We start from the raw sequence: 27,381 nt of genomic DNA, 5'->3' as shown, positions 1-27,381 counted from the left end.
AGAAAATACTTCTTTGGTCGTCCAGGCAACAGGGATATTGCAACTTCGCCAGCATCAGAGAATAACTACTCTACTGCCCATTAAAATTGCTACACCACGAAGATGACGTGCTACAGACGCGAAATTTAACCGACAGGAAGAAGATGCTGTGATATGCAAATGATTAGCTTTTCAGACTATTCACACAAGGTTGGCGCCGGTGGCGACAGCTACAACGTGCTGAAACGAGGAAAGTTTCGAACCGATTTCTCATACACAAACAGCAGGTGACCGGCGTTGCCTGGCGAAACGTTGTTGTGATTCCTCGTATTAGGATGCGAAATGCGTACCATCACGTTTCCGACTTTCATAAAGGTCGCATTGTAGCCTATCGCGATTGCGGTTTATCGTATCGCAACAATGCTGCTCGCGTTGGTCGAGATCCAATGATTGTTACCAGAATATTCAATCGGTGGGTTCAGGAGGGTAATGCGGAACGCCGCACTGGATCCCAACGGTCTCGTATTACTGACAGGCATCTTATCCGCATGGCTGTAACGGATCGTGCAGCCACGTCTCGATCCCTAGGTCAACAGATGGGGACGTTGGCAAGACAACAACCATCTGTACGAACAGTTCGACGACGTTTGCAGCAGCATGGACTATCAGCTGGGAGACCATGGCTGCGGTTACCCTTGACGCTGCATCAAAGACAGGAGCGCCTGCGATGGTGTACTCAATGACGAACCTGGGTGCACGAATGGCAAAACGTCATTTTTTCGGATGAATCCAGGTTTTGTTTAGACCATCATGATGGTCGCATCCGTGTTTGGCGACATCGCGGTGAATGCACATTGGAAGTGTGTAATTGCCATCGCCATACTGGCGTATCACCCAGCGTGATGGCATGGGGTGCCGTTGGTTACACGTCTCGGTCACCTCTTGTTCGCATTGACGACACTTTGAACAGTGGACGTTACATTTCAGATGTGTTACGACCCGTGGCTCTTCCCTTCATTAGATCCCTGCGAAAACCTACATTTCAGCAGGATAATGCACGGCCGCATGTTGCAGGTCCTGTACGGGCCTTTCTGGATACAGAAAATGTTCGACTGCTGTCCTGGACACCACATTCTCCAGATCTGTCTCCAACTGAAAACGTCTGGTCAATGGTGGCTCAGAAAGTGGCTCGTCACAATACGCCAGTCACTACTCTTGATGAACTGTGGTATCGTGTTGAAGCTGCATGGGCAGCTGCACCAGTACACGCCATCCAAGCTCTGTTTGACAATGCCCTGGCGTATCAAGGCCGTTATTATGGCCAGAGGTGGTTGTTCTGGTTACTGATTTCTCAGGATCTATGCACCCAAATTGCGTGAAAAAGTAATCACATGTCAGTTCTAGGATAATATATTTGTCCAATGAATACCCGTTTATCACGTCCATTTCTTCTTGGTGTAGCAATTGTAATGGCCAGTAGTGTATATAAGCTTTACGTTGCACACACTTCATGAGTCCGATATTTATTCCACCTGGGCCGGAAGTTATACGATTTTTTTTGGCTTTTTACAACTGGATTTAGCTCGTCTATTGAAAGTGATAGCATTGAACAGGTGGAGAGTGACATGTCTGTCTGTAGCCGCAGTCGCCGCTAAATGCGAGCTAGAGCCCTGTAAGAGTGCGCCGCTGAGTGGGCGTCGCGGAGCCGGAGTGAAGGCCGCGGCAGTGAAACCGGCGCCTTGGGCGGGCGCCGCGCCAGCGCGCAGGAAAGTGGCGGCTGGCGGCTGGCGGCGCAGGCGTCGGCGCCATCGGCGATGCAGCGCGCGTGTCGCGGCGCCGGACGCGGCCGCCGGAATGTGTACCAGCGGGGCACTGGAGCGCCTCCGCCTATATAAGCCCCCGCCGGCGGCGTGATTTATGTCCAGTCGCGGTCAACACCTGCGGCCGCAACATGCTCACTCGCGTCGCGACGCCGGCCGCACTCGTGCTGCTCTGCGCAGTCGCCGCCGCGGCGGCGGCGGCAGCAGCCGTCCCCTCCAAGGACTCGAACCCGGAGCTCGCCGCCTGCAGGGCCGGCGACGAGGAGGCGTGCGCCCGCGCCGCAGCGCACGCGTTCTCAGAGGTGCTCGGCTTCCGCCAGGTGCGTCTCTCTCTCTACCTTCACTTAAACCTCAAACAATTGCAAAAATTGACGTCACACAGTTGCAGTGCGATCACTTTGTAGACTCCTTCGACACCTGAATCTGCATTTTGTGGCTGAGGAAGCCAGTCTGAACCTGTAAACAAATATACTTTATGATCAGAAAGGATTTTTACAGTCTATTTTCATAGTTATTCCTTTTATGGTTACGGACTTCAATCGGTAAAAACAGAACCCTTCTAGGATCACTCTGTCGTCCATCTGTGCCTGATTGTTAAAATCCGATTTTATCATTAACTGGTGGGCGTATCAAATTGACATCTATGTCGCATGCTAATGCCTACAGTCCCCTAGCGGTGTAAAAAATGGAAGCTTCTAAGCCAATGCGTTCAAAAGTCCAAAGTCAATATCATGCTGCTGCTTCAAATCCAAAAATTCAAAGTGATGGCTTGGTGAGAATTGATTTATTGATTCTCGAAGTAAACCACTTATGTTCCATATTTTGATACTCCAAAATTGAATCACTAAAAAAAAAAAAAAAGGTCAAATGGCTCTGAGCACTATGGGAGTTAACAACTGAGGTCATCAGTCCCCTAGAACTTAGAACTACTTAAACCTAACTAACCTAAGGACATCACACACATCCATCCCGAGGCAGGATTCGAACCTGCACCGCCCGGGATGGACGAGCGGCTCTAGGCGCTACAGTCTGGAAGCGCGTGACCGCTACGGTCGCAGGCTCGAATCCTGCCTCGGGCATGGGTTTGTGTGATATCCTTAGGTTAGTTAGGTTTAAGTAGTTCTAACTTCTAGGGGACTGATGACCTCAGAAGTTAAGTCCCATAGTTTTCAGAGCAATTTGAACCATTTTTTTTTCGAACCTGCGACCGTAGCGGTCGTGCGGTTCCAGACTGAAGCGCGTAGAACCACTTGGCCACAACGGCCGCCAATCATTGAAACCTATAGGATACTTCCCGTTGATGTATAATCATGAAGTTTGGCGAGAATCAACGCTTCAAGGTACAAGCAAACGAAAAAATCAGAGTATTCTCAATTTCTAATTATATCAGACGAAGAAAATATTTCTTTTGATATTCGACGTCAAAGTTCAAATTAAAACATTCTCGAAAGTCTAGGAGACCCTGAGAACCATGGGACCGATATGCTGCCAGTATCAACATCGATAACAGGCAAAAAATCGACGAGATCCTCGATTCCGGGAATTGATAAACTGTCTGTATACCGGTACTTAATTATATTTGTACGGAACCTTTTGTACGCGAGTCCTATTCGCATCTGTCCAATTTTTTAAAGTTACATTTAGCCCAATAATTTTCTGATGCACATGCAAAATTCGTTGTTTGCCTGCTGAAACGCGTAGAATTGTTTTACATTTCGAGTTGACATTCCTAAAAAACCTCTTCCAATCGAATATATCCCTTATACTGACGGCAAGTTTCGCTCTCTTCTTACCTCATTTTTTCCCTTTGCAGTGCGTTACTATTAAAAAATTGTAGACCTGGAGCAGACCGTCTCAACCTGAATATGTTCCTTTTGAGCATTAGGCTACGAAGATGGCTAAAATGAAATAACAGTTAAACAATCAAGGCCGAAGATTTGACTGACGTGCAGTGGTTCTGTTCGACGGGAAGTAAGTATTTGATTGCAAGAAGAAGACCACTGCACGTCTATAGAAATGTCGTCCCGTGCTTCACACTTCTTATCTCATTTTGCTGAATAGAACGGTCTAATTCCAGAACGGTTTTTATTGACACTGGTGAAGAATTCCCAATTATTTCCGGTAGATACTATTCCTATTCACATTGTATACGAATGTGTCGTATACAACGGATAAAGCAACGCAGTTTTAGTTTACCGTACGCCATGACATTTTTCTCTCTAGCTGTGCGACCCACTCATATAAAATGACATGTAGCACTCCTCGTTCCTCTTCCGTTAAGAATCAGCTATAGTGTTGTGGACTGCATGTCTACGACAGGAATGTTTGACTGCAGTCGAGCTATTGCTCCAGTGATAAGTCTCTACAGCAAAACTGTAAAATTTTAACTCTCGAAGAAGTAGAGAAGGTTAAAGTCTAGCGTCCCCTTGGATGTTGACTTCCTTACAGACGATGTACCATTCTGGTGTACAAGGATTAAGGTTGGGAAGCTATTCTGGCTCCGGAGTTATTTGAAGTCTTTGACCAGTACTTTCTGCTGGCTAAACCAAGGTGCATTGTAATTTTTTGTGCCGCTATATAAAGGGTAGGTTCAGTACCAGCCAGAAAGTTATAAGTATTGTATAATATCAATAGCCAAAATGTAGAAAAATAATTTCACTGTACTTCGGACGTGTAGAGCCATATCAGTCCGTACAAATATCGTTCCCCTGTAGTGGTTTGAAACGTTCAGTCAGCAGCGACGTCATTAGAGATAGAATATGGGGAGTACCGAGAAGATAATCGATGTAGACCTAACGAAGGAAGAAACACAGCATTTTCCTGGAGGTACTGGGAGGCTGAAAATGCCTGTCATCTGAGTAGAAATACCAATACCGTGGTTCCGCACTTCCGGTAGAGCACATCATGTTGCTGTATTTCCGTACACTGCCAAAATATTGTGCTTCAAAGTCAGCATCATGATCGTGGAAAAGTAGAGGAAATGATATCTGTTTGTTGGAAACATCGAATTTCCGTTTTTCATACCGAGTACAGAGTCTCTTCTTCAAGCCCTTGCTCGTTTCTTTTTATTCGACAGGTGATCCGCGCGGGAAACAAGTGTCATAACTGTCCGTTTATGTTTGTTATAATAACTCGTCTCGTATACCTCGTGATCAAGTACGTGAGTAGGAGACCACGCAAGTTTCCGAAAGACAAATAAATTGCAATACATGCGAAAATTTTGTTGTGTGCAAACTGGTTGTTTCGCTTACTGAATTTTAAAATGTCATAATTTTGATAATGTTGCCCTCTTCGTATTGCTAGACGGTCATTCCACATAGTTTAAATAGTAATGTTTATAGTACACCAACAGTGAACCATCGCTGAAGATTATCTATTTGTACTGACTTCTTACTTCAAGCTGTAAGTTAGTAACTGGATGACTAACGCCTAATTCTCCACAATTAACGCACCCTTGTTGGTATAGCCATTATTGAAATTCACGTACATGTTATTAGCCAGAAAAAAAAGGTATTGTGTTTAGGAAAGGTATGTTTACAGCTGATGAGTGACCGAGATTCAAGAAGAATTTCTGCAGATGCACGGCTCCTTGAACCAATAACACTGAATGTGGAAGCTGGGAATAATGGAGTTGTTGAGCACGAATTTGTTATTCCAGCAGAAGAGCCATGGAACACTGGAAGGCACTAAACAGGCTGCGGTGTGTGAGTTGGTAGTTACGAGGACAATGTTCTGTAGTGTAAATTAATTTGGCGCCCCTCTTGTGTTTAAGAAATAATTTCAGACTTGCTGCATTGATCTGAATTGTTTCCTTCGTCACAGACGGAGAACTCTGACCGGACGGCTCATGGACACGTGAAAGTCCGTCATTGTCGAGTAGAAAGAACGAGAGAAAACCGACTCCAACAAACAGAGTAAAATATCAGATTAAAAAAAGAACCTGTTTTGTCAGCTGTGGGTGGTAGTGGGACTTTTTATGAGGCATTAAACAAGCAATAATATAATGATGAACGTGAACGGTATACGTGGTGCGTGAGGCACGCAGAGTGGGGAGGCCAGTCCGGTAGGCGGCAGTTGCCAGTGGTGGATCATGCTGGGGACCGTTGAGTGGGTCGCGCACGCATTTGGCTACAGTGGCAGTCGCTGCCCGAGTATGGATCCCCTGCCCTTCCGGTGTCGCCACATCCGTCCCGAAACGTGAAGGCGTTGGGGGGCACGTGGAATAGCTGGGTCACCCGTTAGAGTCGGGTCACTGTTGGTCACGATTATGCATCGATAATACACAAGTGGTCATGACGGTGGACTGTAATAGAAATTCATATCTATTGATCCACTGGCAACGCCATGAGCGTTCAGACACAGATGATGCCGTAAATATATGAACACTCACTAACTTAGTCTGCGTGTGAAGCTGGGAGAGCTATACACGGACGATAAACCACTTGCCAGCTTTTTCTCAAAACGGTTAATATATTTTTAATAATGATAAATGTTATTAATACGAGAGCACTGACCAATTTCGGATGTGTGTGAATGATGCGAGATTTTTCATCCAGTAGAAATCAAAGCGTTTAATATACAGTGAATCGTTATCAGAAACTGATATAACGTGAGACGCACCACACGGAAGCGAGATGAGACTGTTGCTATAAAATATCTACACAAAGCACGTCACTGATTTTTTGATGAAGATGCACTTGTGCTTTACAAGTGTAAAGCCATATGTTGAAAAGAAGAGTAAATCTGGATGAAGTACAATTGCGACGAAGCACTTAAAAAGCAAATAAAGCTCTAATAAATGTGAAAGTCGATTTGAATACTGTAGTGTGTTACTAAGCGTGGCCCTACTGGAGGAGTGCATCCCTTCATTCGTCCAACTCTAGAACCAATTACCTTCCTAAGTTGTAAGGAAACGTACAGTTTTACGCGGAATCTGAACCATGGTGAAACTCGAATATTTTGACAATCACAAAGTGTCGTCAGTGGGGCCGGTTCGACAAAACTATCAGCTTAAGAAATTTATCATTTCGCCCCCCCCCCCCCCTGCCCCTTTTTCTAACACTTTCGCCAGAGCTAGTTTTCACTATTTATTGTAATACGCACTGTAATATAAAGCTTGCAATTGGACGCCACTGGGCGCCCCAAGCAGCGGATTGTGTCGCTTGGGCAGTAAACCGGTCCTGGTTGCCCGAGTTGGATGTCACGTTGAGGACTAGAGATGGCTCTGAGCACTATGCGACTTAACTTCTGAGGTCATCAGTCGCCTAGAACTTAGAACTAATTAAACCTAACTAACCTAAGGACATCACACACATCCATGTCCGAGGCAGGATTCGAACCTGCGACCGTAGCGGTCGCTCGGCTCCAGACTGTAGCGCCTAGAACCGCACGGCCATGAGGACTAGAGAAATTTCTTCAACTTCTATTAATCTTTTGTCTAACTATTAACCGCACATACAACAAGAATAGTTACACAAGAAATAGTGATCCACTGGTATTCATTTAAAGCTGTAGCACACGGTGAATTCGCATTCGGGAGCATAATTGCTCAAATCCGCGTCCAGACATCCAGATTTAGGTTTTCTGTGGTTTCCCTAAATCACTCAAGGGAAATACCAGGTAAAAGAGCGCAGTCGATTTCCTTCCCCATCCTTTTGTAATAACAGCTGGTGCTCCGTCTCTAACGACTTCGCTGTCGACAAGACGTTGAACTCTAGTTTTCTTTCCCTTTTTGCAGCATGTAACTTCTGGTTTCAGTCGGAACGATGGCTTGCTTAATGACAACAAGCACGCAAAGCGAATTACGGCGGTATCTGAGGGTAAAGAAAATGAAGCGAAATGAGTGACAGATGCTAGTTTATGTAAACCGTTCTTGGAGAGTGTAACCGTGTCTACTAAGGTGACCGTCCGTGAAGAATACTGTTACGGGTTGTTCTATCCCGTTTGACTGTCAGAGGATATCGAAGGAATTTACGTACCCGGTGTTAAATTTCTATACAGGTTGCGTAATTAGTGCAATACTGTCATGGTGATCTTCAGTGATTTTACAAGAAAGAGAACCCAAAGTCTGTGTTTATAAACGGTTCTGCTGCCTCCATAATATTTTATGCATGAGAATCATCACGGGGATAAAAAATAGGGTCAGAGTCTACATGGAGTGAAACAGATATTCCTTGCTTGAAATAATAGTTGAATTAATAGTTGAGACAGGGAAATGGCCCGTTTCGATCGGATGATCATTTAGTTGACGCGAGAGCTTTACTGAGATACACAACAAACACCGATCACAGACGTAACTAGAGAGGCGCTGTGCATCACGAAGACATCTACTGTTGAAACTCTGCGGCCGTGCGTCCCAAAAAGAGTCGGGAAACATGTTACTCCCTCTGACATATGTCTTGGAAAATGATCTTGACAAGAAAAATTAGGAAAATGCCTCCACTTACAAATTTTCGCATTATATTACACACGATACATTTCGAAACCTTTGGGTCTATCATCAGGTACAAATCATACTTTATTTACTTGTGCTCCTCAGCAAGGTCATGTGAAATGTATAAATGGTGTTCATCTTGTAAAGACTAGATGTCACGTCTCGAAATTCGCCAACAAATGACGGGAAATATGATGAGAAACAGTGAGGAATATAAATTTCGCATCACCTTCATCACTAGCAGAAGTAAATAGTATATTAAAATGATTTGAACCCGCTAATGGACCAAAAGGGTCCAAAATGCATCGTTTCCTTTAATAAAACACGAAAATTTTGTTGCTGAAGACGATATCATTCATACTTCCTGTGAATTGAATACAATCATGTCCACAACAACATAGGGCACGAAACTGTAGTTTCCACAAGCTGTTCTAGCTTTCTTGAATCGTCCTGTTGCGTTTTGATGTAGTTCTAAGGGAGGGCGCATACGCCTGTTGAGTCTCAATAGGCGAGTGCTCACCGATGTCAAGGCGAGTGAGAGCGAAGCGTGTGGATACGGAGTGAAGGGGAACGATTGCCGTTCACCCGGGGTTGCTACACACGTCCAGTGCTCTAGTAGCCAGACGGCTATTCTGTTAGCAGGAATTATTGTTTGGAAACTTAGGCTATGAGCCCGAAAGTAGTATGAAGAACGAAAGATAAATAAATAGAACTGAATCATTGTAGTCGTTATTTGCAAAACAAATCTTGTTACTTTAAACAAAAGGCTGTAACGGTATCACCAAATATGTTGGCTACAAATGATAACACACTTGTCTTCTTGAAAAAAGAGTTTTATCTATCATCGCATTATGCGTTCTGAGAGATCCCTTACATCATATCTATTAAAATCAACACAGAGTACCGCGTCAGTTCCTACTACATTCCGTAACACCTTCGGTATCCAACTGAAATTTGTCATGAGATGTTAAATAAAATTATTCTGGCATTCAAGACAAGTGCAAGTTTAGTGCAATTTAGAGCAAAACAAATCTTTCGACAGTGTTCAGTGATATAGAAAAACTGCTGATGATGACTTCAGCCAAGAGATTTGAGCTTTGAACAGTAAAGAAAAATGACACCCACAGTTGTGCAGGGCGATTCTGCTAAATGGGAACAAACTATGAGGGACGATCCCTGAGACGATAAGGAGCGAAAAAGGTCACACGGACATACGGCTCGAAATGCGTTCGAAGGGAGCTACACCCGCTTTAAGCTGGAGACAAAAGGTCTTTGACAGTGACGCTGATACCATCACAAGGCAGGTGGTCCCGCAGCATAGGGTAAGCCAGGCGACGATATGGAACATTCTTCACAACTGCAGTTATCCATGTCACTTAAAGTGTCTGCAGGTCTCATTACTACGGACTTGCCTCCACTGGTTCGTCGCACGGGCCACCAAAGCGCTGAAATTTCTGTCATCCATCCTATTCACAGATGAGGCTACCTTTCTGAGCTTCAAATGGCTCTGAGCACTAAGGGACTTAACATCTGAGGTCATCAGTCCCTTAGAACTTAGAACTACTTAAACCTAAGTAACCCAAAGACATCACACACATCCATGCCCGAGGCAGGATTCGAATCTGCGACCGTAGGAGTCGCGCGGTTCCGGACTGAAGCGCCTAGAACCGCTCGGCCACAAAAGGCCGTCTTACCTTTCTGAGGGTCGGTATTGTCAACCTTCGCGACAACCACTTGTGTTCTACGAAGAACTCCCGTGGTTTACTGGCAGCGAACCTTCGGCACCGGTTCAGCCTCAACTGTGGGCGGGAATTATTGGCAATCGCCTCGTTGGAACAGTCATCCTTCCACGACGCCACAAAAGCGAGACATTCCTACACTCCCTGCGGGTTACCGTGCGTCTCCTGCTGGGTGCTCCAGCTCACTGCTCTCTTGAGTGTGGAGCTAAGGTACTAGTGCGGACAGAACGTTGCTACTTGACTGGTGTGTTCTCATATGCGTTTTCAGTCGTTGACACCTACGCTACCAAAGAGCTTCTATCTTCACTTTCAATTGGACGTACCTCCCTAGGAACACATTTCCGACCATATGTCCAAATGATCTATCCTACTCAAGGAACGTTCCCTACAGTTTACCCCCATTTAGGAAAATCCATCTGCGTAAACCTCTCCTCCACTCGGCAGCTGAGGTGTAGTGAGTCAGGTTTCTTAGCACCATGAATGGAAAAAGCTGCCTCCTGGTCGAGAGTCACCACGATAGCGCGCAGTTGTTGGCGACTATAACGTGATGTGTGGTGTTGTCTGGTGTCGTTAGTAACAGCCCGTTGTTCGCGACTACAGAGTGCAGTGTGGTGACGTGTGTGGCAGGTGGGGGCTGCCGAGGAGTCTGGCCGCGGGGTGACCGGCTGGCTGCGGTCGCACGAGCTGCACACCGACCTGCTGGGCACGCGGCTCGTCGTCTCGGCGAGGAACCTCGATGAGGGCCGCCTCGACCTCAGCCTCAGCCTCGACGACGATGACGACGACGCCGACGACGACAGCGACGACGCCAACACCGAGGAGGAAGGTCAGTCTGGCGTCCCTCCCCCTTCCTGGGCTGTCTTTTGTTATTATCATTATTATTAAGCTTCAGGGCAACTAACGACCACATCGAGATAACTATTCACTTCTCTTAGCCTTCTTCAAAACTCTTTTATTTTCTCAGAATGAGTTCTTTTCTTCTCGTGTGACCACAGGACTCCGGCTATTTTTCAGTCTATTTTAACTTCCTGAAAACTTCCGAATTTCTTGTCTTCTAAAATGAATTTGTCTTGCTTGAGTACAGTCTCCTGCTCAATCTCCATTTGTTCTGAGTCTTTTTTTGGCTTGCCACCACCCCCATTTTCTTTGTGCGATCTCCTGTTTGGAAGAATGTGGGATCTATGCTAATTTGTCTTCCTTAGTTCCATGTAGATCAGAGTTTTCCAAACTGTACGCTCGTGTTCTGCAGGATGTGAAAATATGCTCCACGAAAAACTATTAGCAACATGGTAACTTTATTCTCTCGATATTTTGGCGAAATTAATTTTTATTATTTTGTTATGATACCTGTGTTGCCAACGGCCTTACCGCAGTGGTAACCCGGATTCCGTGAGATCAGTGTCGGGCCTGGCTAGCACTTCGATTGGTGACCCTCCGGTCTGCTGAGCGCTGTTGGCAAGCGGGGTGCACTTAGCCCTTGTGAGGCAAACTGAGGAGCTACTTGACTGAGAAGTAGCGGATCCGGTCACGAAAAACTGACAACCGCCGAGAGAGCGGTGTGCTGACCTCACGCCCCTCTATATCCGTATCCAGTGACGCCTATAGACTGAGGATGACATGGCGGTTGGTCAGTATCGTTGGGTCTTCCGAGATCTGATCGGACGGAGTTTAGTTTTATGATATCTGTGTTATTAGATGTGCTTTAAAGTTGAAGAAGTAACTGAACAGAACAAGTTTTTCTTATTTTTAAAAAAATTACTGACCTACAAAGTAAAAAAAAGGTATTACGTTAAAATTAAGTGTTACCTCACGGAAAAATTTGGGAAACCACCGCTCTATATATTCACATACTGTAATATGTCTTTCCTGATCTGATCTGTTATTTTATGGCACAATGGGTGTATTTCCTTATTTGGTCTCAAAACGCAATTGAAATCGTTGTTGTCTATTGGAGCTCATATTTTTCGCAAGAGTCTTCTTTCTATCTTTTCCAAAACTTCTAATCCCATTTTGCATCCAAATAAAAAGTACTGTTTCCGACACAAAGAGGACTTCTCATTTCAAAAATCAAATGTCTCTAAGCACTATGGGACTTAACTGCTGAGGTCATCAGTCCCCTAGAACTTAGAAGTACTTAAACCTAACTAACCTAAGGACATCACACACATCCATGCCCGAGGCAGGATTCGAACCTGCGACCGTAGTAGTCGCGCGGTTCCAGACTGTAGCGCCTAGAACCGCTCGGCCACACCGGCCGGCCTTCTCATTTCAGAACTGTATTACAATGTCTTATTTTAACGTCATTAGAAAATTGTGTTTTATGGCACAATTTCCTCACTTCCACGTAGGCTCTTTTCATTTTTTCAGTTCTGATCTTAATTGCTTCTTTTTCTCTTTTTAGGCTTATGTTTTCACGCAGATATTACTGTTATCGGATGCTCCAGGCAGCGTGGCGATGAATCAGAGTTTACTACTAATCTTTCACTGATTACTGTCGTTCTTCTTAAGTTCGCTTCCGCTTCACTCCTCCGTTACTGGGCCAAGCGACTGTAGAGCATTCACATTTCGTTACCCTTCCGTACAGACTTGACAAGTCTCTGATGTGGTGTCAGTTAGCTACAATCACGCATCAGTTTTTCTGAGACACCATCAAGTAGACGGTTTAACTTTTCAAAGTCCTCTTTCACTCTACACAGTTTTACCACCTGTATCCCGCCTGTCAGCCCTTGCTGTATAGTGAGCTAGGGGTTTTGGGCTGTCCGCAGGCCGCAGCAAGATCAACAAGATCAAGAAGAAGATCAAGAAGAAGCTGAAGAAGGGCAAGCTGCGCAAGCTGCTGGTGCCGATCGCGATCCTGGTGCTGGTCAAGGCGCTGACGGTGGCGCCGCTGCTGCTCGGCGTGCTCGGCCTCAAGGCGTGGAACGCGCTCCAGCTGGGCTTCGGCTCGTTCGTGCTGTCGCTGGGGCTCGCCGTGTGGCAGCTCTGCCAGAAGCTGTCCTCCGACCAGCCGGTCGCCCCCGCCATCACGGTCGCCGCCGCCCCCGTCGCCGCCCCCGCCTCCCACGGCTGGGACGCGCGCTCGCTCGCCTACCGCGCCTACCAACCCACCAGGCGCTGACCGCCCCCTTCTCAACTCATCCTCTCTCTCTCTGACAGCGAATCATCCAGCACCCGTCATCTCCCCTCCAAACTTCCTCCATCCACCATGCACATCACTGAGACTGGTTAGAGTAACGCATTCACAATCTCAAGGGGCCCAGTTGCTCCTGAGAACAATCCCTTCTCAGGATTGGGCGATCACAGAGTCTTAGAATTGGATGATCACAGAGCTTCAGGATTAGCCAATCACGGACTCTCAGGATTGTATGATCCCAGGACTAAATACGAACACAGCTTTGACACTGTCATATTCGACTCACTGTTCACACTGGAATGTATAGTTGCTCCTGAGAGATAAGACCGTTCTTTAAACTGGGCAATCACAGGGTCTGAGAAATGGGTGATCACAGGACTGAATACGCGCGCTACTTTGACACTGCCGTATCTCATTCTCTCATTCACGTCGTTAGCTCAGAGCCTCATGAAATCTTCTTTATCTCTCACATCAGTATACTCGTTGCCGACCAACAACATGTCAGGAAGTTGCTGGATTCCCATTTCCAAGAACCCCGAAATGCCACGTCTTGCTGACTGTACTCAGCTGAGGGCAATAGAAGAAGCCATGCGATCAGCTTATGGAGAATATCGATGTACTCACATCTAGCTCCAATCAGTCTCATTTTTCATCATTTAACAAACCAAAGATGTTATTTCAGCATAATAATTAACTGAGCCACACAGTATTCATTTGCCCCTCTTCCGAAAACAGGGGGATTTCTAAGACGAAGACGGCGTTCTACACCTCTCAGTCGTTGCAGGTTGTAGATTTTACTTGTTTCACAACATGCCTATTCTGTCGGCTGGTAGAACTTCGTGCCACGTACGATTATAATCTCCAGTCTATCGCGCAACTATAACTACCTCTATTTAGTGCTCAATAAAAACCTGCAAAATTAGTAACATCTTTTTCCCTTGGGAAAAACCAAAACTAAATTTGGTACTTTATTCTCATAAGTAATTCCCTGTGTTCCTTAAGAGCAGCCTTCATATTTATTTTCAAAAACTTATTCGCACCATATTGCACATTTCCTTGTTATCCCTTCCACATTTCCCATTTATCGAAGTCTCAGAGTGGGGAAACATCCTTTCTAGTGCCAAAGCACGATTAATTTATTGTTATCGCAGTATACGTTTTGTTTGTAACTGTTGCCACGAGAAGAAAATCGGAAGAAATTTGTACGCTTTTATAAATAATTGAATAAAGAATGTTTTCGATATGGAGAATACTTAATGCACATTATTTCGATATCAATGAATTACTACTAGTGCCAAGAACTCTGCTCGCTTTTAATGTGCAGGAATATACAGGAAACGAGGCTCTTTCCACATAAATCGCTGGTTGCACAACATCACACAGACATACATTTACTTTGCGGCTTGAACATGGAAAACAACAGAAACACAACTTTAACTACAGGCTAATGTATTGCTGAAGATAACAGTAAGTGCTGTAGGAGACGAAGTCACAGTGTACCTGATTTTTATGTCAGAGTACATGCAATTAGAGATAATCAAGTGCGTCAGATTTCTGGTCTGAAACGCTGGTAGTGTACACGTATAGTATAAGTGCATAAGCATACACCGCGTGATTTGAGGCACCATGTTACGGATTGCGCGGTCCCTCCCGCCGGAGGTTCTCTCTCGGGCATGGGTGTGTGTGTTGTTCCTAGCATAAGTCAAAGTTAGTTTAAGTAGTGTGTATGTTTAGCGACCGATGACCTCAGCATTTTGGTCCCTTAGGAATGCACACACATTTTAACATTTCAACATAAGCATATATTGATTCAGAGGAAGGCCACTGAAACCCAAACGAAACCTTTTTTATCCATTTAGTGACAGTTATTTTACACACAACAAAATAAGTTTTGCATCACCCCAGTTCCCAGAACACCAGAAGATAGACGTTGACTGTGGGTATTGTATCACAGACAGTCTCTTTGACTTTTCAGATATGTCTGTAAACCCATCCAAAGATGTAAACAACCATGCGTGAGCAGCGCCTATTAGACGGAGGGCGTCCGACAGCCGATCAGTTCGAGTAATTCCGCCAGGAAGGAGGTACACGGCTCGTGTTCTCTGTAGTTCAACCATGCCTAGACGGTCAATACAGCAGTTCGATCGCGTCCGCATTGTTACTCTGTGCCGGGAAGCGCTCTCAACAAGGAAAGTGTCCAGGCGTCTCGGAGTGAACAAAAGCGTTGTTGTTCGTACTCGGAGGAGATACAGAGAGACATGAACTGTCAATGATATGCCTCGCTCAGGTCGCCGAAGGATTACTACTGCAGTGGATGACCGCTACCTACGGATTATGTCTCGTGGGAACCCTGACAGCAACGTCACCATGTTGAATAATGCTTTTCGTGCAGCCACAGGACGTTGTATTACGACTCAAACTGTACGCAATAGGCTGCATGATGCGCAACTTCTCTCCCGACGTCCATCTTTACAACCACAACACCATGCAGCGCGGTACAGATGGGCCCAACAACATGCCGAATGGACTGCTCAGGATTGGCATCACGTTCTCTGCACTGATGAGTGTGGCATATGCCTTCAACCAGACAAAAAAATGGCTCTGAATACTATGGGACTTAACTTCTGAGGGCATCAGTCCCCTAGAACTTAGAACTACTTAAACCTAACTAACCTAAGGACATCACACACATCCATACCCGAGGCGGGATTCGAACCTGCGATCGTAGCGGTCGCGCGGTTCCAGACTGTTGCGCCTAGAACCGCGCGGCCCTTCAACCAGACAATCGTCGGAGACGTGTTTGGAGACAACCCGGTCAGGATTAACCCCTTAGACACGCTATCCAGCGACTACAGCAATGTGGAGGTTCCCTGCTTTATAAGGATGGCATTATGTGGGGCCGACGTACGCCGCTGGTGGTCATGGAAGGCGCCGTAACAACTGTACAATACATGAATGGCTTCCTCCGACCGATAGTGCAACCATATCGGCAGCATATTGGCTAGGTATTCATCTTCATGGGCGACAATTCGCGCCCCCATCGTGCACATCTTGTGAATGTCTTCCTTCAGGATAACGACACCGCTCGACTAGAGTGGCCAGCATGTTCACCAGACAAGAACCCTATAGATCATCCCTGGGATAGATTGAAAACGGCTGGATGGACGACGTGACCCACCAACCACTCTGAGGGATCTACGCCGAATCGCCGTTGAGGAGTGGGACAATCTGGGCCAACTGTGTCTTGATGAACTTGTGGATAGGATGCTACGACGAATACAGGCGTGCATCAAAGTAAGAGGACATGCTTCTCGGTATTAGAGGTACCAGTGTGTACAGCAATCTGGACCACCACCTCTGAAGGTCTCACTGTATGGTGGTACAACATGCAATGTGTGGTTTTCATGAGCAATAAAAAGGGTGGAAATGATGTTTATTTTGATCTGCGTTAAGATTTTCTGTACAGGTTCCGGATCTCTCTGAACCTAGGTGATGCAAAACTTTTTTTGATGCAATATGATGTGGTTTTACTGCCAGAAAAGTTTTAATTTGAAAGGTTCGATATTTCTGTTTATCAGTCAATCGCCCTCAGAAGTAGTGCCGAGAAAGTCCAGAGATTGTAATGATAGTATAAAGAAAATAATAATGGCCATGTGAAGACTGTTAACGCTACCTGCTTCACAATAAATTTTCAGAGCCCCTAAACAGCACACACTTTCATATAATTAAGCACAACGGTTGACAATGAATGCAATAATTAAGCGTGTGCATTGTTCAGTGTCATTCCCATATTACTCGAACGTAAAATGCGTATGATAATGTGACGCAGTGGTACCACATGTAGCAGTTCGATGTTCACCAACAGCAACCAACGTAGCCATACTTTGTCTGATAATTGACTAATTACAAAATAAATGATTTGTCCCACATTATATTATCTACGTACACCCTTACCTCATTGCACATCCTCAAATGTAATTCACTTCTGGTAATATTCGTCCAACCTACCTTCGGCAAGATGGCAGCAGATGATGTGCCATGTATTTAAGCAAAACATGAATAAAGGAAGTGATTGGGTTAGAGACGAGTGTTCACCATGTTTAGTCAAAATGACGTGAATTGATTTTCAGCAAAAATGAAAGCACAAGTTTTAAGTTTCAACGAGATAATCGTGATCATATTTAACTTGACGAAACAATCTTACTAAGTGGATGTATACCAATATCATGCACAAGAGAAATTCAATAAAAAACCGGGAAGTTGTTGTTAAAGGATTTTTACGAGAATGGAATACAACCTTATTTATTTTTTAACGTAATTCCGTTCATGTTCTACGCACTTACGCCATCGCTGAACAAGCTTCTCAATTCCAGCTGCAAAGTATTCTTGGGGGCGTATGTGTAACCAACACCGACTCAAAGGAAGGCCTCGGCGCTTGTTGGTGACGTCACGTCAGCTAGGCACGGCGAACGCCAGGTCTGTTGCAGGCAGAAACGCTTGGGCGTGCTTATCACTATACATCTCTTATTTTTGGACAAAATGTTTGGTATTGTTTTGGATTCTGCAGTTTTATTTAGATGAAAGATTTTCATACTATCGTAAAGCTACAAATGAAGATCGTAGTTCTGTATTACTGGATCCTGTCGAAACAAACGTAGATCAGTATGAGAAGATGCTTTGCCCCATTGCAAGCTTCGGAAATTTTACATTCAAGTAACTATATTTACTTCATCCATTTTGCTATCGAAACTTACCCCAACCCCCTTACAATGAACTCGTTTCTTTTATTTATTTATTTATTTTCGTTTGACATCGTCACTGAAAATGTGAACTAATTTACATGTGTAAATGTCCAACTGTTGCCAGTCATTATATTACAGTCGTTTTCAACGAAAGGAGTTCTAAACAGGAAACAAAATAGCTTTATACATCGAAAATGCTGCTGAGCTTAAAAAGATAAATATTCCCCTCTTGCAACTGAAAGGAGAAACTTTATAAGATAAAAAAATTTTATTTCATAAAACAATTATTCTCTTTTGCCTCTTCTTCTGTCCCCCACCCCATCCCCAAACGTGTACAATCGCAAGATATTTCATTAACATTCAGTGCTCCTCACTCCATAGTCAACCAAGATACCTAAAGAAGAGCACCAATATGTTCACAGTTTCTTATAAAAGCAACCCAGTAAAAACGTAACTTCCTCAGATTTACAAATAAGGTAAAGAAGCACGAATTCTGTTGCTGCTGGACCATGAAGTTGTTTTTGTATGTCAGTCCTTAAAACAGGTGGAAATTTAAGTTTAGAAGTATACTATTTGTTAAGAAGTGTAATGAAGTGCACAATTAATTGATTGCAGAAATCTCTCAGAGCAATGTGTGTTGGTCAACTACCGCCAATAGTTTCACATTTTCCTGTGTCAGAGAGGGAGACACCACCATTATGAGTATGCCTGCAACAGACCTGGCATTGGCTGCGCCGAGGCCTTCCTTTAAGTCGGTGTTGGTGTAACCCGCTGCTGCCTGGACCTTCTCATCGTCAGGGACCCTCGAGCCACTAAGAGCTTCTCTCATTGTGTAAGAAATGTAATAAATTGAAGGTGCCAGATTCCGGGAAGACGAGGTGGTGGTGGGGCGGGAGGGGGGGGGGGGGGGCGGATAGGGCAAACAGACCACCTTCAGGTCTTCGTGCACACATCCACGCACTTTTCTTTCATTTCTAATGTCAATTGTTTCGGAAAGCACATAGTACACAATTTCTTGAAAATCAGTACGTCATGAACTAACAATTCATCAGCTTCGCCATGGCGTTCTCCGTTACTGCACAGACAGAGCGTCCAGGACGTGCGCATCTGCAACACTTGTTACACCATGTTTGAACTTACCTGCGCACTCGTCCGCAACTTTCACTCTATTTCCCAGCAGTTCAACAGTGGATTTCGATTGGTTTCAGCCCTTCAGCTAACGGAAATCTAATGACAATGTTTGAGTCTCTTTGTTGTTTTGGTACAACTATTATCAGGTCATAATAACGTGAAATACCCGCAGCAATCGTTTTGATATTATTTTATAGTATTTGAATCAGTTTCTGTGACTCAGTACAGCATCTCCAGGCCTTAACTGACGCTGAGGGTGTGAACTCCAGTTGTACATACGATACTATCGGCGGCCAACAACTATGAACCGACTTTCGCAGAATACGGTAAAAGCGATGTTGCGTATTCAGTCTTCAACCACCAACTGGTTGCACCTGGTAGTCTGTAGTTAATGAATGCAGACACAACATCGCTTTTACAGTACTCCGCGGAAGCCAGTTCATAGATGTTGGACACTGACGGAATCCTTTATACGACTGGACTTCATTAACATCAAATCTTTCGGCTGCAGGTGTTCCATTTTTTTACTTAAGTGGCCGAGTAGAGTCCTGCAAACCATCAACAAGGATGGAGGTAAAAAAAAAAAAATATCGGATGGGGTTGGCACGCCTGCCTCAGGGACAGGATGCTGACAGTCCGTGAAACAAGATGGCGGCTTGCGGATCTGCACCAAAGTGGAGCAGCGGAGTCTCATCAGGGGACTATATGGGAAAGAGAAGGTTGGTTCTGCACAAGAAACACATGTTTCATAGATGGGTACGACAAATTTTAAGTGTTAATGGATGATCTTGCTGGATGTTTAGGGGAATCAAATTTACAGCGCATGTAATATCTGTGGTCTACTGGTGTCTGTGTTTTCAGGCTGGGTAGGGGCTTTGGTGAATTATATACAGAAATTTGTATAATTTAGTTTTCTTTTATTCCACTGCTGCTCTCAGTTTTTCCTCATTTGTGTTGTAGCAACGTACATGTTAATGCAACTTACTTGAACGAAAAACTAATTATTATTTTGTGTGAATTAGGTATTAGATTGTAAGTGGACCGCCACTTACTGATTTCATGATTTCATAATTAAGTTTAGCATACAAGTGATTTATTGTTTTTGTAATTTAACGATTGAGATAATTACACTGACGGAAAACAATCGCAGCACCAAAAAATAATTAATGTGGAGTAATGAAATTTCGGGAAAACATTCGTCTAGATAATATATTTAAGTGATTAACAATGCATGATCACAGATTGGTGAAAGCGCGAGATAAGGCATCGGAGATGTGAAATGCTAGTACATGAATAAGCGGTGTAACCGTCACAATGTTGAACGAAAGCATGAAAACGTGCGTCCATTGTGTTATACTGGTGTCGGACGTCAGTTTGTGGAATGCAGTTGCATGTCTCTTGCAGTTGGTCGGTCAATGTAGGGGCGGTTAATGTTTGTTGTGGCTGACGCTGGGGTTGTCGTCCAGTGATGTCCCATATGTGCTCGAACGGAGACAGATCTGGTGATCGAGCAGGTCAAGGCAACATGTCGACAGTCTATAAAGCACTTTGAGTTATGTGGGAGAGCGTTATCCTGTTGGAAAACACCCCCTGAAATATTGTTCATGAATGGCAGTACTACAAGTCTCACGAGACTGGCGTAGAAATTTGTAGTCAAGGTACGTGGGATAACCACGAGAGTGCTTCTGCTGTTATACGAAATCCCCAGACCACAACTCAAGTGCCGGCAAAGTGACCGAGCGGTTCTAGACGCTTCAGTCTGGAACCGCGCGACCGCTACGGGCGTAGGTTCGAATCCTGCCTCGGGCATAGATGTGTGTGATGTCCTTAGGTTAGTTAGGTTTAAGTAGGTCTAAGTTCTAGGGGACTGATGACCTCAGCTGTTAAGTCCCATAGTGCTCAGAGCCATTTGAACCATTTGAACAACTCAAGCAGTAGGTCTAGTGTGTCTAGCAAGTTGACGAGTTTTTTACAGGACCACATCTGGACTCCTCCTAACCAACACGTGGCCATCACTAGCACCGAGGCATAACCAGCTTTCATCGAAAAACACAACAGACCTCCACCCTGCCTTGCAAAGAGCTCTCGCTTGACACCACTAAACTCGCGAATGGTGTTGGTTTGGCATGGGTGGAATGCACGCTAGAGGGCGTCTGTCTCAAAGCTGTCCTTGGAGAAACCGATTTGAAACTTTGTTGTGCCACTGTGGTGCCAATTGCTGCTGAAATTCTGCTGCAGATGCATTTCGATGGGCCAGAGCCAGACGACGAATACGATGATCTTTTCTTTCGATAGTGTAAGTGGCCGTCTGGAGCCCGGTCTTCTTGCGACCGTACATTCTCGTGACCACCGCTGCCAGCAGCCACGTGCAGTGGCTTCATTCCTGCCCAGTCTTTCTGCAATATCGCAGAAGGAGCATCCGTATTGTCGTAGCCCTGTTAGACCATCTCGTTCGAACTCAGTGAGTTGCTGATAATGGCGTCTTTGTCACTTTAGAGGCATCCTTGACTAACATCGACTCACCACGTTCAATCTCAAAGGTAACTAACGCTCCCGACCGTTACAACGTGTATTTAAAGCAAACGTGATTTGTATCCTTATAGTGGCACTACTAGCTCCTCTCTTATGCGCCCGGTGCAAAATTTTAATAGTCGTCGTCTCTCGCATAGAGACCAAAGTTCTTTTATGTCGCTCAACTCCTTCTTGATGTTACGATATTTTTCCCATCAGTATTTGTATCGCTTTGAATCGCATTTTAGATCACTTTAATTTAGGCTTGTTGCCTATACAAAATTGCATATTTTCTTTTATTTATGTTTTTATGTCTATCATTAAAATTAGGTATGTAGTATGAATTTATTTTGCTTACTATAGGGTTTTTGGAACAATGAACTGTAGTGTTGTCTTAGATTCCCTTTAACTTTAGAATAAATTGTAGATTTCCATCATTTTTATTAATTCATTAGTAATGTTTCTGAGCGTCAAGGTAATAGTTCAGTACAAGTCAGATACAGTACAATAATTCGGGTTTCGTTTACTGTTGCTTTTAGAAATGATGAATTTTGTTAATTAATGTAAATTTTTCTTTCAACCATGCAGTCAATTTTTTATTTGTGGTTATTTTAGGTTTATTTAATGGTATTATCGTATTTGAACTGATGAATATATTATGTATGTAAGTCAGAACCGTGTACCAAGTCCCGTTTTCGAACAGTAGTTTTGAAGATCAGTAAACACAAACCGCAAGAACTTAAGACGACAGCAAACAGCGAACTGTTTTACTCCAAGTATTCACTCACAGATTCATCGACTAAGAAGCTTCGAGTAACAGCTGTCTCTTACATTACAAAAGAAAAGTCGAAGAACATTCTGTTGATGTTGTCTACACAACATGTTGAAGTATTAGGTGATGCATTAATCCTAATGATGAACCGCAGCATACGCTTGAAGTATACAACTGACCAGAGAACCGGAGAGAATATAACGAAAACCAAATTAACGTGCAGAAACTTCCGTCACCATCTATGTAAGAGTAATTGAGAACCAACCATTTTGTATGCAGGGAGTAAACGTCATCTATAAATAACACCATTTTCTCTTATTGAAGAGTGTTTCTTGAAAGATTTCAATACACTGTAATCTATATTTGTGCAAGGTTTTTTATTTGGGTTTTTGAAACTTTTCATCAAAAACAAATGCGTATTATTCAGTTATCAGATGTCAGAGTGTATAGAAATTTTGCACAGTCTCTATCTTTAAGTCAGGTTCAAAAATGGTTCAAATGGCTCTGAGCACTATGGGACTTAACATCTGAGGTCATCAGTCCCCTAGAATTTAGAACTACTTATACCTAACTAACCTAAGGACATCACACACATCCATGCCCGAGGCAGGATTCGAACCTGCGACCGTAGCGGTCACGCGGTTCCAGATTGAAGCGCGTAGAACCGCTCGGCCACACCAACCGGCTAAGTCAGGTCTTTATAGTTTATATAAACATTCGTTGTCCAATTTTTGACTACTGTTGCTCTTTAATTTCACCAGAGAAAAGTAGTATATTAATCTATATATTTTTGGACGCCTCATATATTCAAAACATTACATTTTTAGTCTCAATGTCACCGAGCACATTTAAACTGATCTCACATTGGAAACACAATTACTCAAAATAAATACATTTTACTACATCTGTAACATACTACAATAGGGCAAAGTTGACCCTTAGTTGGTGCTCCATGTAACCAAGAATCACTCGGTGCTTCTAGGTTTTGTAATACTCAGGGATATGCATAACGTTTGCTAGCTTTAAAGCACATGCGCGCCAGTCGGCTAAAAAACTGATCTGTTCACATGTAAAATATGGTGCTCCCAGCGTGCGAAAGCATTGCTAGGTCTCACTTTGCATTCCAGTTGATGTCTCGGTTAACCACATTTAAACAAGTGGAGTAGTATAACTTTTAAATCAAAGGTTTATCCACTATCCTACTTTTGTATGAAGAGTCTCTTGTCTGCGTCAAACAGAACATCGCATTAGCCTGATGCGACAGTTCTGTATAACAACACTAACTTCGATATAAGACAGAAACCGAATTCATTTTCTAACGAGATAAATCATAAATCCTAAATATTGTATTAATCTCAAACTACTAATCAGACTTTATACACTACTGGCCATTACAATTGCTACACCAAGAAGAAATGCAGATGATAAACAGGTATTCATTGGACAAATATATTATACTAGAACTGACATGTGATTACATTTTCACGCAATTTGGGTGCATAGATCCTGAGAAATCAGTACCCAGAACAACCACCTCTGGCCGTAATACCGGCCTTGATACGCCTGGGCATTGAGTCAAACAGAGCTTGGATGGCGTGTACAGGTGCAGCTGCCCATGCAGCTTCAACACGATACCACAGTTCATCAAGAATAGTGACTGGCGTATTGTAACGAGCCAGTTGCTCGGCCACCAATGACTAGACGTTTTGAATTGGTGAGAGATCTGGAGAATGTGCTGGCCAGGGCAGCAGTCGAACATTATCTGTATACAGAAAGGCCCGTACAGGACCTGCAACATGCGGCCGTGCATTATCGTGCTGAAATGTAGTGTTTCGCAGGGATCGAATGAAGGGTAGAGCCACGGGTCGTAACATATCTGAAATGTAACATCCACTGTTCAAAGTGCCGTCAATGCGAACAAGAGGTGACCGAGACGTGTAACCAACGGCACCCCATCACAACAACGTTTCACCAGGCAACGCCCGTCAACTGCTGTTTGTGTATGAGAAATCGGTTGGAAACTTTTCTCATGTCAGCAGGTTGTAGGTGTCGCCACCGGCGCCAACCTTGTGTGAATGGTCTGAAAAGCTAATCATTTGCATACCACTGCATCTTCTTCCTGACGGGTAAATTTCACGTCTGTAGCACATCATCTTCGTGGTGTAGCAATTTTAATGGCCAGTAGTGTAGAACGAAACTCTATTGAATTTGTGTTCTTTTTTTTTGATAACAACGATACTAGCAGCAGAATCTGCTAGCTATACTTCTATCTGGAAAAGTGTTGTTGATATTAATATCTATGTAATTAAAATAGTTATGATAGGACACTGCATGTCATTTAGTGTGGACATTTTCACAGTTCATTTGAATAGGAACAAAATTACAATATCCGGGAAATATAAGAGGTGCATAGCTTAGCTGAGTCACCCTTGTAACATGTAAGTGCTTCTATGTATAAAATATTGTGCGGGCATATGTAATGTAATGTGAGCGCTATGCTCAGAGGAACAGGGCGATCAGGACAGTTGAAGAACAATGTGTTATAGGATTCAAGTGATGTGGTTTGTTGGCCTAACTGGATGTATTACGCGAGAGAGCCACGAAAACGTAAAGAACGGCTAGAATTAATTGCTTGTTTGGAACATGGTGTAAAGAGGGAGAGATCTGTCAGAGGACGAGTGTTAGTGCTTAAAATAAAAGGAGTTCAGTTGATAAACTACTACAGAGCATGTGTGTTAATTGCAACACATATCAAGAAGAATAACCACTCATAGCAGATGCTTTGCATAAATAATGATAAGTAAGGAATAATTTTTAACCAGATACATTGTAGAGCAAATCATGCCTTATTCTGTGTGGTTCAAAAAGGTGATTGCGTCTTCGTTCAGAATTGGAAGTGCGATATTATCGCATCATTTCCCGGCAGCACCCGTCGGGTGTTTTTGTAGAAAAACTTTCTTATTTTGTTTACTTTCATTTTATTATGTCATGTGAGATCATATTCTGGGTAACTCGTAACACCGAGCAAAACTTTTTAGTAAGAAAAAGCGCTTAATAATACTCATTTGTGGTGTTAATTCAAGTACATTAAGTAGAAACCTGTTCAAGGAAGTGGGTATTTTAACCACTGCTTCTCATTATATTTATTCCTTAATGAAATTTGCTCCAGATAATATATCTCCATTTTCCAACCAATAGCTCAATTCATAGTTTCAGTACTAGGAACAAGAAAGATCTACACAAAGACCTAAAATCACTTATCTTGGTCCAGAAAGGGGTCCAATATTCAGTAACACACATTTTCAATAAATTGCCAGCAACCATTAAAAACTTGGTTTCAGATAAAGCACACTTTAAATAAAGTTTGAAAGACTTTTTGATAGGCAACTCCTTCTACACTATCGCTGAATGTCTTAACAGGAACGGTTAGACCAGTTTTAGTAAAAATGTCTGTTGGATTTCAGTCTTGACAGCAGTTGGTCAGAACAGTGGCTATTAGTTATTTTGCGTATGACAAGTTTATTAAAAGTATATAATAAAGTTAATAAAATGCGTAACTGTGTTTCATTCTGACAGTGAATTAATTCTGTAAATATTAGCTGTTCCAGTTTACCGTATTGTATTCAAATGTTTTGACACTCTCCTGACAAATGGTCAGGGAAGTGAGCAATATATATAAATGTTCTATGTTTTTTAAATTATTCTTTCTGGCATGTTCCACACCTACAACAATCATCTCAATTTCAGGTCTATGGAACGAAAAATTAATCTAATTTAATCTTTGGGAAACAAACTTCTGAAGGTCTTCACAGGAACCAGCACCTTACAGCAATTCGAAGTGCCAGCATTCTGCTCTGTAGGCAATTAACCAAAAGACACTGATGTTAACATAATTTCGTAGAGCAGTTTTCGAGGTTTTGAAATCCAGTGTCAGCCAATTGCCGTCACAGCGCAGGGCGGTGTCAGGGCCATGTGGGGTCTAGCCGAGATTTCAAAAGTGTTGCTTGAATGAAGTAGGGAATATCACATTGTTGGCTGGGGGAATGTCACAGGGTAGGCTCAACCTCTCGTAGGAAAAGGTGTTCTTTCTACGCGCACACTGACCCCATTCCTTGTGGAAGTGTAAGAGTTGTGCCGAATGCGTATTTGTAGAGTGTAGGTGATTGTAATGGATGCATGTACAGTGAGGCGACAATAGCCATGGGATAGCGATATGTACATTATTATCGCGTACACAGGATATAAAAGGGCAGTGCGGAGAAGTCATTTGTACTCAGGTTATCTGTGTGAACAGGTTTCTGTCGTGATTATAGCAACACAACGGGAACTAACAGACTTCGAATGCGAAGTGGTAGTTGGAGATAGATACATGCGACATTCCATTTCGGAAACCGTAAGGGAATTTAATATTCTGAGACCCACAGTGTCCAGAGTGTGCCAAGAATGCCACGTTTCGGGCATTATCTCTCACCACAGACGTCGCTGTGGCCGACGGCCTTCACTTAGCGAGCGGTGTTTGGGTAGAGTTGTCAGTGCTAATAGACAAGCAACAATGTGTGAAAAAAACCACAGAAAACAATATGGGACATAGGAGCTTCGTATGCGTTAGACAAGTGTGGCGAAATCTTGCGTTAATGGGCTAAGGCATAAACCTATGCAAGAACCTTTGTTAACAATACGACAGCCGGCCGTTGTGGCCGTGCTGTTCTAGGCGCTTCAGTTTGGCACAGTGTAACCGCTACGGTCGCAGGTTCGAATCCTGCCTCGGGCATGGATGTGTGTGATGTCCTTAGGTTAGTTAGGTTTAAGTAGTTCTAAGTTCTAGGGGACTGATGACCTCAGATGTTAAGTCCCATAGTGTTCAGAGCCATTTGAACCATTTTGAACAGTACGACATCGCCTGCAGCGCCTCTCCTGGGCTCGTGACCATATTGGTTGGTCGCTAGACGACTGGAAAACCTGATCAAATGACTCTCGATCACTTGCTAAGATCTGGTAATAGGGTTCGATTGTGGCGCAGACCGCACGAAGTCATGAACCCTAGTTATCTACAAGGCAATGTGCAAACTGATGGTGATTCCATAATGGTGTGGACTGTGTTTACATGGAATAGTATGTGTC

General features: G+C 43.7%; 1 protein-coding gene across 1 annotated transcript; it reads left to right on the top strand.

The window, feature by feature from the left end:
• Window positions 1–1,893: 1,893 nt before the first annotated feature.
• Window positions 1,894–14,342, top strand: LOC124615938. The gene is made up of 3 exons (XM_047144128.1): window positions 1,894–2,119; window positions 10,599–10,797; window positions 12,737–14,342. Exons 1-3 carry the CDS (start codon window positions 1,931–1,933, stop codon window positions 13,087–13,089), a joined length of 741 nt encoding a protein of 246 aa, XP_047000084.1. The 5' UTR covers window positions 1,894–1,930; the 3' UTR covers window positions 13,090–14,342.
• Window positions 14,343–27,381: the final 13,039 nt, after the last annotated feature.

The sequence above is a fragment of the Schistocerca americana genome, chromosome 5 (assembly GCF_021461395.2).
Source record: "Schistocerca americana isolate TAMUIC-IGC-003095 chromosome 5, iqSchAmer2.1, whole genome shotgun sequence".
NCBI lineage: Eukaryota > Metazoa > Arthropoda > Insecta > Orthoptera > Acrididae > Schistocerca > Schistocerca americana.
This window is presented reverse-complemented; position numbering and strand designations above follow the sequence as displayed.

Bases quoted from the DNA above. Each gene is read 5' to 3' on its own strand.
- LOC124615938 (XM_047144128.1), top strand. From the start codon at position 1,931: ATGCTCACTCGCGTCGCGACGCCGGCCGCACTCGTGCTGCTCTGCGCA. The intron at 2,120-10,598 runs GTGCGTCTCTCT...CGTGTGTGGCAG, and splicing joins AGGTGCTCGGCTTCCGCCAG to GTGGGGGCTGCCGAGGAGTC. The intron at 10,798-12,736 runs GTCAGTCTGGCG...GGCTGTCCGCAG, and splicing joins CGCCAACACCGAGGAGGAAG to GCCGCAGCAAGATCAACAAG.